Here is a 13,328-nt window from a genome sequence, read left to right on the forward strand (position 1 = left end):
GCACCCCTGCCCTGTCCCGGCTCCGGCGGTTCTTGCCCGCGCCGGGCTACTCGCACTTCGCGGGAAGCCACGGGGCGCCCGGACTTACATGTGAGTGAGGCGCACTCACACGCAAGGCAGTGCCTGCCGACCGCCCGCCGCTGCCCCGCGCCGGGACAGGGGTTCGCTCCAGCCGCGGCGCCGCAGCCCGAGCCAGAGAGCCGGCGAGCCAGCGAGCGCCACACAGGGCCAGCCACCTGACGCAGCCCGCTCCGCGGTGCCGACGCGACTGAGTGTCCCCGCTTAAGACCGGCGCTCCTAACCAGCCCGATGACGCCCCAACCTCTTCAGAGGACGGACCCACAGCGGCGGCCCCTATAAAGCGAAGGGGAAGCCGAAAAATCGGCCGGCCGAGGACGCACCCAAACGGGCCGCCACGCACCCCTAGGGTGTATGCCGTTGTGGGGACGTCGCGGAAGTGGGCAGGGGTCACGGGGGGCGCAGTGGTGGGGGGCACGGGGGCGCCCAAGTTGGTGGGCGCCGGACCCCGCCTCCCAGACCTGCCTCCCAATTTTCGGTGAGTGGTGTAGCCCTGGGCGGCGTGCAAAGTGTGCGACGGCGGCGCTTATCCCTGCTGCGCGCCTCCTTACCTCCAGCTTCCCGGTCAGCGCACGCGGGACCGCCGGCACCCCACCCTCCGGCGGCGGGCGCCCGCCGAGCTAGGTGTCGGCGCCCCTGACTACGCGACGCCTAGAAAGGGTTTCAGGTCTGAGGAGAGGTGCTACGTGGACGCAAAACTAGCATTCTTAGAAGAAGCAGGTGGCAGGCAGCGCGCCGGCGACACGGGAGCCGAGTGGCGCTGGCAGAGGCTGCCGAGTCCGTGGAGTCCGGGCACTGTTGTCTTCCCAGGCGGGAGAGGTGGTGGACCGGCGTGTCCCGGTTCTCCGAGGCCGGGCCTGGACGCCGCGTGTGGGTTCTGGAGCAGAAGGAAAAGTAGTTTACTGAACACGAATTTGTTTGCACATTGTTTGAAAACTCTCAAGTGTCCCGACCCCACTTCGCCCCCATACTAGCGTGTGGCAGAGAGCACTGGGTTAAGAGGACAGACACCAAGTTCTCACTTTTCCTAGACCGTGGTTGAGTCGAAGGCTGCCACTCCGGGGTCTGCGGGGTATAATTCATTCATTCAATAAATGTTGGCCCACCTTATGCCCAGGGGTGCTGAAGTAGTCTGGTAGGTGAACAGGCTAAGACATGGCAACTGCCTTTGCTGCCCGGTAGGCTTACCTGCCAATAAACTCAGGTCAACAAAGTAATGGTAAACTCTCTCCCACATTTAAACTTTTTTGACACTTAGTAAACTTCTAAACACTTAGTAAAACTTCGAATTTGGGGGGAAAAAAGAAAGAATGGAAGCACACCTAACATATATAGGGGCCTGGGTGATTATTTGATACACAGGCCTTGGAACAAAATGTGAATAGTTTTAAGTTTTCTTTGAAAGTAGAAAGACACTATTAACCATTCAACACGACTATTCCGTTTGCTCAACCGAAAGTAAGAAATAGCAGGTTCGATCCCTCCTCAGGGCACACACAAGAAACAACCCAAGGAATACATAAACAAGTGGAAGGACAAAGTTTCTCTAAGTAAGTAAATAAATATGCAAATAAAAAGGTGTGACATGAAGATATCAACTAGTTTGCTTATTTGTTTGTTTTGGTTCCTTCAGGTACACCCCTACTCAGTCTACAGGCCTCTTTTTTTCTGGATCTGAATGGACAACGGAGAACAATTCAAAGTCACCAAAGAACACTTGGGATTCAGAACAGTAAGCAAAAGTTGCAGGCCGTAGCCCCAGGCAGCCTCAGACTTTTTAAACTCTGCTTCAAAGCTGTGCTTGCCCTCCCCCTACATCCAAACTGAACTAAACGGAGACTTTGTTACACTTTGGATTTTGGCCTCTCTTCCACACAAAAATACACCTTCTTTTGAAAAAAAGCTCAAAGGCACAACTGTTCTAGGTGATTAGGTGATGCTCTGAATGTAAACAACAGCAGATTAAAAATATTGAACTGAGAGATCTCCATGTGCTGGGAAGCCAAGTCACAGTAGGTCCTTGCAATCAATGATTACGTGACTTTGAGATCATGACTCACAATCATCCACCAAGTAGCTTACAAACTACTCGAAGACAGGGCCTAAATTTTATAGCCATATATATTAAATGAAAACTTCTTGATTGAATTTCATTAGTTGTCTTAGAAAAAAAAAAAAGTTGGTTAAGACTTATAAGAAGTCCGGAAGAGATCAGAATTTTTTTGTTATGCTCCATTTGTTCAAAAGCATCTTCCTTCCTGCTTCTAATGTGTCAAAGCACAAATACATTGTATTTAAGAGGAACAAGGTAAATAGTAACCAATACAACCTTGATATTTCTGCCAGTAGCTACACATTAAGACAAGGAATGTAACAGTCTCCTTATTTGGAAATCTCTGAGCCTGGTTACCAGCTCCCAGTTTAGAGACATATCATACCTAAACTTTGAAAGGACTGAATCTGTCCCATGTCACATACCGATACATATCCCTGGCAAAGCACAATGTATAAAGCAAGGTCGGGTTTTAGTCATTTTAACTTCTAACCTAGCAGGCCATCCTTGAAAAAGGAAGTTTTTTAAAAATGTAGGTTTCACCTATATTTTATTATGACCAACCACTGATGGACAAATAAAGCATTTACTTTGTAAATAAATGACAGCAGGTGGGATCAAGGGTTTACAGGTAAACAAATGATATTAAGAGCTCAGGAACACAAGCCCATTTGTGGTCTGTTCGGCTTTCTGTTTTCACCCCACACAAAGGGAAAGATGAGATTTTACTTAATTGGCGTGGTGAGCTGGCACCGTCTCCAGTTTTTGGTATTGCATTTGACCTAGCCGGGCATTAAAAGTTTTAATTTTTTTTTAAAAGTCTTTCTAATTTGAAGGCCACCATGTGTGACCTTTTCATATGAATTAGTAATTTATTTTACTAGGTCATTACCATTTTAAGTACCTGGTTTATGTTTTAAGAGTAGAACAATGTATTAGCATAATTCTTGGAACAGTCAAGGCTAGAGACTATTGCAGTGGAAGGGGCCTCTCATTTGGCTCAGGGGGAGATGAAAGTGGTCAAAACTTCAGGCTCCAGAGAGTGGCAAAGGGCCAGAATGTCCTGGGTATGAAATACCCAGGGAAGGCACAGGTCCCCGGCTCAGGTGACTTGCTTCATGCCAAAGCCAGCAAGTTGGGATAATAACACACCCTAACCTAAAACACTAGGTCACTGAATGATACAGCCTGGTCAAACAGATGGTGTCACATGCTGCACAGAGAGACAACCTAGCAATAATCCTTTCCAACACTGCATATTTGACAACAATGGATGAATTCACATGTTGGGGTTTGAGTTTGAGGTCCTGCAAACTTCATACTCAAGGGTGGATGTGTTCCTTGGCTCTTTTGTATCTTCCTGTCTGAGTGAGAATGCCTTGTCTGCTTTTAGAAGCAATAGATTTGCCACAGCTTAGAATCTTGGAAATATTATTACACTTAATGATATAATTCAGTTTTTGGACAAGAGTGTTCTTGGTCTTCCATTAGTTGTGATCTTTGTAAGAGCACAGAGAAAATATAATTATAATACTATTTTAATAGCATAGGAAACAATACATAGGTTTCCACTGAAGCAGAAACCTCAGCTCTAAGTGTTTTTTGTGTGAAAGAGATAGAGGGACAGATAGGGACAGACAGGAAGGGAGACAGATGAGAAGCACCAATTCTTCCTTGTGTCACCTTATTCATTGACTGCTTTCTCATATGTGCCTTGACCAGGGGGCTACAGAAGAGTAAATAACCCTTCGCTCAAGCCAGCAACCCTGGGCTCAAGCCAGCGACTTTGGGCCTCAAGCTAGCGACCTTTGGCCTTAAGCCAGTGACCAAGAGTCCTGTCTATGATCCTACACTCAAGCCAGTGACCCCAGGGTTTCAAACCTAGATCCTCTGCATATGAGTTCGACGCTCTAATTACTGTGCCACCACTTGGTCAGGCTTAGCTCTAAGGTTTTAACAGTATTTAGTGCTTCTATTCTGCTCTTTTGTCTTTAAAGCGCTTTCTGCACTTTTATTTAACTAGAATGGACTGCAAGTGTGGTTTGTAAATGAATGTGACCTGAGAGCTGTGCTGTATAGATGAGGAAGGAGAATGTTACAAGAAGCTTTTTCCTAGGCCCAGTTAATTCCAAGTAAAGAAGGTTCTATACCTTAGGACCATAAATTTCTTCAAACTTTAGTAGTGCTTATCTAAGGCTCTTTTTTTTTTTTTCTTGTCATATTTATTAGCTAGTAACTTCAACCACAAGTACCCCTAAACTTTTATTCTAAACGAAACACAATATTTAAGTCAGCAACACTGTTACAGGACACTTGAAATCAGGGAATGAACTACACTGCCACATGAAATTTGCCTATTTAATGTACATCGACTAATTTTAAAATAATTTTTTTCTAAAATTCAGAATGTATTCCAATCTGAACAATGTAGGGGCACATTGCCCGATGCGTTTGGACCTGATTTCTTGAGCCAGTGGCTTTGAGATGCTGTAGAAGCATCTACTTAAAACCATGGCTCACAGTAGGAAAGCCACTGAGACTGCGCCCCTTTCTTGGCCCTGAAAGGCGGGCCCCATCTATAAGAGGAGCTTCCTGAGGCCCAGTTCCCAAGGCAATTAGTGTCTTTCTCACAACACCCCAGGAGCCAGCCCCCAGACTGGGTGGGAGTAACTTTGAACAAGCCACTTTCTACCTTAAAAGGGAGAAACAACAAAAAAAGAGCTTTAGCACATTGCTGTATTCCCTTTAAAACTTAAACTTAAATGGTACGGTGCCAATGTGTTAGCGTTGATTGAAGATTCTAGGTGCACAATTTGGATTAGGGGCATAATGACATGACCATAGACCAATGGACCCACTGATAGAGATCTTAACTGGGTTAAAAAAAAAAAAAGGAAGAGAAAGCGTCACCATTCTATGGCCAAGAAAGCCAATTTTCCTTAAAATATCTGTAACTTCCCTTGGGGTGGGGGACTATTTTCATGAGGATGAAGGGAAGGAGAGCCTATTGCTAGAACATACAGCTTGGCCTTGAGGATGGGGAATATGCAGGGAGGGTTAGTTAAAAATAGGTCCAGGCCAGCTAACTTCTGCTTTTATTTACAAGGTGCCTTATTTATATCACATTTTGATCCAACATCTTACTAAACAAGCAACAACAGGAAAAAACCAGACAGCAAGTTGGCGCGATCAAGAGACAGCTGCAGCTCTACCCGATCTCCTGAGATAACAGAAGCCCTTGGGTTGCTCTGAACGTCTTTAGTTTTTTCATTGTATTCAATTCTTCATATTTAGCCCCCATCACATAAGAGTTTAGAGAGTTAAAATAAAGGCTGTGGTTTAATCAGGTAATAAATTTCCTTTCCTTAAGTGCTGCTTTGTGTATACATATATACTAATGAAACAACAGCTAAATACAGATTTTATTTCTTGGGTTTTTATTTCATTTACGCACCAACCAAAGTGGCCAATCGTTTTCAAACAGCCTGGCACTCGGTTACTAGCCTCAGTTCGAGACAACGGCGATGGTGACTGGGCTGTGGGTGTCATTTGCCTTCGGAACCGAAACCCCCTCTCCATCTGCTACTGGTAAACCCCAAATTAAGCAATGAATGTGACAATTAGTCACATGTTTAATTCATCTAGAAATGTAGGTATCTTTTCACCTTGGAGTTTACCCACATACATTTAAGTTTAAATGGAAGAATGTATCATTGAAGTTTAGCCCTGCCTATTCCTTTGAGTTTTATTTTGAGGGAAAAGAATCATGGGGCACAAAAGGAAGGGTCCTCGATGAGGGAGGTGGCCTCCTGCTCCCCACATGCCTACACTGGAGCCCCAGGTGTCCTCCCAGGTAGACTTCCATTTGTCCTTGGTTTGGTCAAAATGAAGAATTTGTTGGGGATCCCAGAGGCTGCGCCCCCCACTCCCTCGCTCAGCAGTTTTCTGAGGGTTTGGCAGGGCTCACAGCATGTTCCCTGGCCCATCAGGAGCCCACTCGACAGCACCCGCAGGGCCTGGGTGGCACTGGGCTTTCTAAGGTCTTGGTCAACCTCTGGACGTTGGGAGGAGAAGAAAATTACTCAGCTAAGGCATCGAGCATTGGCATCCATTCTGGGGGTCAGATGGAAAGGAGATGATTTCCTGAGCTAGGAACTTCAGCCCTTCCCACAGCCGGTTCAGGGTCTCTGCGTGCCCCCGGGCTGGGAAAGCTGGCTCTGCCCACTTTCTTGAACATTCCTGTCCCTCGGTTGCTTTAGTCTCTGCTACCTTCTCAGATTACGGCTCCTTTTGTGCTAATTACACCGAAAAAATTGAAAGAATGTCACTGACTTTACAAAGAACACAAAGCAGGTTGGCTTTAAATACTAAATATAGCCCATTTCTTTCAGAAGGCAGACAACTCAGCTTTCAAATTCATTGCAGATGGCCAGTTCACTTATCCAGACTCAGGTGGCAGAAGTCTTAGCTTTTGGGAGGACAAATTTAAAAGGTATGTTGCTTTTGGGGCTATTTATATAAAATGAAAAAATTTGCTTAAGGGTGAGCTACCACCCCCCCTTAATTGTACACTAAGATTTGCCAAGAAACAAACAAAAAAAAAACCCAACAACAAAGACTTGCCAATGATGGCAGGCTAATTCACAGCATGAAACAAGGAAGAAATGGAAGCCACCTATCAGCAGCAATCAGTAAAAAATACTAATGAAATGAAAAGAAAGTCTGCCTTCTCAAACCCGAAGACTGTGGCTGCAGCAGAATGGAGACATGCTGCTCTGGTAAGTAAGAACTGGTCTTTCAACAGACGGAAGAGTGTGCCCCTAAACCAGCCAAGGACGGAGACAGCCCCCTCCCGCCTTCTATGAAAGCCACCAAGGGTTAACAGGTGAACACTAGCAGCGTGGAATGACTTCTTTTTCTGAGGAACATGAAATACTGAGTTGCTTGATCATGCTGAAATAATGCTACAGCTGTGACCCTAAGGGCTGAATTTTGGACAACTGCTTAAGTGACAGGTGTGCCCGATGTATGCCCAGCTTAGCTAAAATGGCGATGCCTAACTCAAATTTCCCCACCCGATTAATTGATGGGGACTCTGGAGCCAGCCAGGAAAGGGCCTCTTGCCACAGACACAGAAAGAAGACCATGTGTTCTCAGCTGTCAAGAAAGACGGCCACCTTGGGGAGAATGGACTCTCTGCTGTATGAACAGAGAACAAGACAAGTCAGGACAGACCTGGGAAGGCAGGGAGAGAGAAAGTGGGAGCTGAGACAGCTGGTCGGGACCAGACCCCTTCTTCTAGGTTTTGAAGCGAACAGGTCTATCCTATCATGGGCTTTTGAAGGATTTTAGCAATCGAAGCAAGTCCGGGATTCTAGGAAATGTGTCACCAAAACTGGTGTTATTAGAGGAAGTAGCACAAAGCTAGAAATGCAAAGTCTAATCTGTAATATACTAATTATACCTATTTTTATCCCAGGGTTGCAGTGACCTAACACCAAGAACTAAAAACTCGAGGAAACTAGCCCTTCACAAAAACAAGACAGGAACACCTGGTGGATGGGGCCACAGGGCAAAGGTCGCACTGAGTCCCTAGGTTGGACCAGGGACTTGGCAACAGTGAAGGCAGGCAGATGGGGCCCTAGAGCAGAGCTGGGCAGTTCTGTTATGACTGTCCGTGTGCTGGTCGGAGAGCAAGTCTGAAAGGTCAAAGGCCGGCCCGGGCAAGCGGCACAGGGCCCACAGGGTGTCCTGGTCTGCTAAGGGACAGAAGGAGGCTGGGCTGTGTTCGGTGGAGCCAGGATGGGTCCTAGACAAAGCTTTCCTTGGTCCACTCCACTGACTACAAAGGCCCTGTGTTCCTATCTCCTGGTAAGATGGTGACAGACGGCTGATAGAGAATCAGCCCCAGAAGCTATACCAAATCCCCCACTTTAAAGACTGGTTCCAGTAAGACGATGGTTGAAGACATCAACCAACTTAAAGCACTGTTAGATTTTTGCTTCCTTATTCTGAAAAGATCACCTCTACCTCTGAGTTCCAGAATTGTTAAATAAACGGGCTCCCTGGAGCTACTTCAGAAAGCTTAGCTGTGCAAGGAGCTTTCAAAGGAAGTTGATGTAAAACTTAGTTGGGACCCAAAGACACCTAGTCTGCAAGTTAAATGAGCACTCCAAGTACCCATACTTAGAAAGCATCCCAAAATCTAGGGAAACCTAACTGACCCTAAAATCTTTCCATGATGTTATTAACCCATGCCTCAGGGGGGCACTCCAGAGCAGGGTAATTTAAAGTCATCCTCAGCCTTAAAAGTGAGTTTCTTAAATGGTTTTCTATTAATGAAATCAATATTGATTCTAAATACATCCTTTCAATGAGCTACCATGACTTAGATGAATACAAAATATGAAAAAAGCCCCCAAATGGTTGACTTGTGTGATCCCCAAGGACACAGTATTTTAATCTTCGATAGAAAGTACCTTTATATTTTCATTTACCTTGTACATCTTAAAATGTGTTAAATAAATGTTTTCTTCAACCTTTCTTATACATGGCATAACCATGTATCTGTTAGATTTACTGGGGTACAGAAGGCAGAGAAGAGAGCTTTGTAGAAGAAATGAGAGAGAGGAGGAGGAGGAGGAGATTGAAGACTACAAAGCAGAACTCAACAACGAAAATTTAATTTCTAAAACAACTGCCGAAGATAGAAGGGGTTTGGGGAGGAAGATGCGTGCATAATTTCTAAAATGCTAAAGCAAAACAGCATTTCTACAAATGAAAAGGCTACGAGCAGCGCACAAAACCCAGGGAAACGAACAAAAATCTAATTTACAGTAACTGAAACCTTGCTTAACCTTCCTCCCCAAACCTGATAATTCTGTGAAATCACCCAGCTGTCACTCTCTTCCTTGTTGATAGGTGACACTGATTTGTCTAGCAAAGCCCCATATTAGAATTCTGAGATCTGCTTAATGGGGCTACTAATAAATCTAAGTTGTCCATTTTTGTCCCCTTTTCCCCCCTGAAATTCTCAGTATATGGTAAACTGCTGAAAACACATTTTCAAGGTTTTGTGACTGTAACATAAAAATAAAGGATCAAGGCTGGTTGACTTTGGAGGACTGAGTACTTCTGGGCTCTGCCCTGCCTCACCCAAAGGGAAAATAAGATGGATTAGAAGCAGCAATTGGGGGCAACATCAGGGCTCTGCTCTGGGCTGAGACGTTTGCAAACAGAAATGAACAGCACAAGACCCAGGTGTGGTGGTGGTGGTGGTGGTGGTGGGGTGTTTCCTCTGCCTCTCCTCCCAGCCCGGTGCCCCCACCTGTGGGTTTACTGTGTTAAAAGACCAGGAAGAACTGTAGCCCAATTTGCTCCTCACATGAGAAAGAGAAAAAAGATTGATGACTCTGAGATAAAAGAATGGGTGAGTGGGCGGTGTAGACTTTTTCAAGAAACCGAATCATGGCATTTTTTCCTTTCTCTAAAACACTTCTTTTTCAATGGCTGGATTGAGCACGTTGTAACCTCAGACAAAATGAGGGCAGGTGGCTTCAGCTCCCTCTGAATTCTAAGATGGCTATAGAAACCAGACACGTCTTGACCCTGACAACGATGCTGACAAGAGCCCCATCAGAGATTTCTCCTTTCTGTGCCTGCCTTTGGGGCTAGCTTGCTGCTGCATCCCACCTCTCTCTGCTGCAGCCTTCAGTGGCCACTGCAGAAAAAAGCAAGACCCCGACAGCTTGTCCCCACTCTGCCTTCTCGTCTGAGCATAGCTGGCATCTTGGTCTTCTCCCTCACCCTACCCCTGCAATAAGTTTATGGCATTTAGGCTGGTGTTGGGGTGATTCTGGGGTATGTGTTCAGATAAGCCGAGTCTCTCACATAGTCAGGCAGACTGGCCATCAGTAGACAAAACAGCCAGACGATTTTTCACAATTGAACTTTTGACCAAATCGATGAGACGCTTCAGTGTCAAGAAGACAAAAACTGAAGTCAAAGAGGTCACCAGAATAGGAAATTTTGCAGTGATAAAAAGCCCTACAATAAGAGGAAGCATTACATTTTCCTAGCAATGAAAACCCAAGATTTCAGGTTGTGCTGAACGATACAAAATTTGCCAGTCGAAGCCACGGCAGAAAGCGTGGTTGCTGTTTTTTTAAGGTTATATTGCTGTTCCTACTTTATTTGTCTGCTGCTACAAGAAAGTGGCTCGGAGTCCTCTTTTCCAGCTCTCTATAAAATGTAAATGGTCTAAATTAAGAAGCCATCTACTCTCCACCAATATTAATTCTGACATGAAAAATGAGACTAATTCTTCAGACAGGATTATGATCTCTACCGCCTGACATTAACCGATCACCTCCTTACTATGTTTCTCAAAGAACAGGATATTTTGCTGTTCCAAAGTGCCTATTTATTTCTAAGGGTGGGGGGGACAGAATCCTCACACGTGCTCCTTATTCTGACTCTGAAAAGGCACAATGTCCTAAAGTGGGCTGGCTTTGACCACAGACTCTGCAAGCTTCTGTGTCTTCCTGTTTCCCCCTCCAAACTAGCATCACCCTCGAATAAAATCTCTCAGTCCCCAAGGGCCAGAAGGGAAAATGCTGCCTTCAAATTCCTTTGCCTGCAGCCCGAACTGCCAGCTCCCCATACTGTTTTCCAAGTGGAAATCGGGGAAAATGAACTTGAACATATTTCGCTAGTGTTTTCCCCTCTACCGGTTGCCTGGAAGCAGCTGGGCCAGGGTTCCTTCATCCCTACAGCAGGCAGCATCCCCATGGATCGGATGAAGCGAGGATTTGCATCTTGGCACGGTTCGGATGGGGAGCCAGCAGCTGCCCAGGGAAAAGAGGCGTCTCTGTGTTCCTGCAGGTTCCTGCAATATGGCTGCATCGGCAAGCCCCCCGCCATTAAGGGTCTACCGATGTTGCCTTTTGCTTGTTAATCCTCTTGCTAAGTGCAAGAAATAAAGTGGCTATACTAGTAAATGTCCCCAATTCACCTAGCACCAAGCCCCAAGTCCCTGCTGTTTCATTATGTGCTGCCCATTAATAACTATCAAAATCAGAAGTGTCTCTAGCAGCAGGACAATTTAGTCAGAGAAATAAAGAACCCCAGAAAATCATGAATTATTTTGGAGAAGTTGCTGCCTAGGGGGCCTTCCGGGAGTTGGGGGGTTGCCCATCAGTGTTTAAGCCCAGGCTGTGGGGTGCTCCTGGAGGCGAAACCACCTCTCACAGAGACACTGTGTATTGTAGTCACACAAAAGTAGCCGAGACCAGGTCCAAATCGTCTCTCCTGGTCTGTGTACTTCTGTGTTGGAGGCTCTTGGGCAGCCCACACCTTGGTGCCTGGCATGACAGGTCCTGACCCAGAAGACGGGGTGAAAGGTAGCAGGAAAGTGACATCTTCTATGTCTATTTTCTTCCTCCATCCCTAGGGACCCCGCTGCTAACCTGGATGCACTTTGCTCCTCTCCTCTGGTCCCATTCCCTGGAGCCAAGGCTCTTTCAGCTGAAACAGTCTAGGATTCACTCCTTCTCTCTAACCGCTGCCAAGCCCAATGCCAGGTCCACTAGGGGCTGCAGCAACCCAGTGGGGGACCGCTGATGGGCTCAACGCCAAGGGTCAGAGCAGGGACCATGGACAAGCCCAGGAGGGTGCCAGGCAGAAACGGGCCCTCTGCCTGATCCTTGCCCAGCTGCACATAGCCTACGGACACCTGGTTCTCCGTGCCCTTTCACCCCTGAAACAGCCTGTGCTCATCAAACATGAGTCCCCAGGCCTGCGGGGCTTCCTCTGCAGCTGCAAGGCCCTTGAATGTCCATTTGAACCAGACACCTGACTTTAAAAAAAAAATCCATCATCTTCAACAATAATGTGTGTGACCACTTGAAACCCCTCCACTGCTTTCAAAACCTATAGAGCAGAACTCAAGCTAAACCACCGCCCCCCTCCCCCTCTGGGTTCAAGTCACAGCTCACCCCACAGAAGGGAAGGGAGGCCAACACCCAGCTCAGCTCTGCTCTATGGGCCCTTACCACCTGCTATTCACCTCTGGCGACAAAGAGCTAGGTGTGACCCACAGAACTGGTGAGGGGACCCAGGAGTAGGAAGGGACCTGGTGCGTTCTCTCCCAGTGTGTCCATCACTTGGCGGTGGCAGCCTGCTTTGTGCTCTGGAGCTCAGCAGCTAACATCACTATCAGAGGTCCCTTCCCTTCCCCCTGTCACAAGCCTGTTCTGTAAAAACTCAAAAACATCTTGTTCTTTCATCCTAATTAACTGTGCTGTCAGGGAAGATGGCCGCTGATTCCTGCAGAGGTTGGAATGAACGTCTCCCTCTCCTCGTCTCTCATTGCTAAAGTGGTCCTTCCTTGGCCTGAAAGCAGGCCCCTTGGTGATGGAAATGTTATCTAGAAGGCGAGTCCTGAGCAGAGGGTGGGGAGGAAACGCTGCCCCAGCCGTGAAGCCATGTTCCCGGCTGGAGTGGCTGCCTGGCCCCCTCTGCTCCGGGCCGCACGCAGGTCTCCTAATTGCGAGTCATTGTCAGGGGGCACCATTTAGCAGGGTTTGGAGGCTGATCCTCCCTGCTGACTGATCTCAGGGGCAGGAGGAAACTGTTTAGAAGGAAGTAAACAGGTTCTGGATCTGGGAAGATAAAACCCGAGCGCCTTTCAGGCTCGGAGGGAAAGCGTGACGACCTGCATGTTTGTGTTTGCAATAAAGCTCCCAGTCACAGGCGGCACGAGGTGCCCTCCGCCCGCCTGTCACGGACGCCGCAGTGTCCCTTTCTCACGTCCTGGCCATGAAAACGGCACTGATCCTGTGGGGGCACCACAGAACTTTCTGGAAAGGGCATCTCAGGTGGAGAGCATGATAATGTTTAAGAAAACATTTTTAAAAGAAAAAAAGCAGCCACGGCCCTGAGGAGTTTGGAGCCCAGCCCTCGGGCTTCTGACATCTATATAGTCTGTGAATAATTCCTAGTATTCATCTCAGCCTTCAACTATGCACACTTAAAGGAAACTCGCATGTCAGGAGCTTTCAAAATTAGCTTAATTTCCTTTTCCTACAGATCATGCCTCTTGAGAAAGGCCCCTTCTGAAGTATACCGGGGATCTTAATGGGCAGGCTTCCGAGTTTCTAGAAGGGTCTGCTAAAAGCTGGCAACTCCGACCCGACCC

At 47.0% G+C, this 13,328-nt stretch overlaps 1 protein-coding gene across 4 annotated transcripts in view; it reads right to left on the reverse strand.

Moving 5' to 3' along the window:
* GNAS (GNAS complex locus) overlaps nt 1–13,328 on the reverse strand; it is a 51,084-nt gene that overhangs the window by 17,994 nt on the left and 19,762 nt on the right. The window contains exon 3 of one of the 4 annotated variants that reach the window (XM_066236419.1): nt 10,774–10,785. The exons of 2 other annotated variants lie outside the window; for them this stretch is intronic. In XM_066236419.1, coding sequence (XP_066092516.1) covers nt 10,774–10,785 — 12 coding nt within the window. Of the gene's footprint in view, nt 1–88; nt 151–10,773; nt 10,786–13,328 lie in introns of those variants that run through there. One more of the 4 variants, XM_066236426.1, reaches the window with a different exon arrangement.

Source organism: Saccopteryx bilineata, chromosome 6, assembly GCF_036850765.1.
Source record: "Saccopteryx bilineata isolate mSacBil1 chromosome 6, mSacBil1_pri_phased_curated, whole genome shotgun sequence".
In the NCBI taxonomy this organism is placed as follows: Eukaryota; Metazoa; Chordata; class Mammalia; order Chiroptera; family Emballonuridae; genus Saccopteryx; species Saccopteryx bilineata.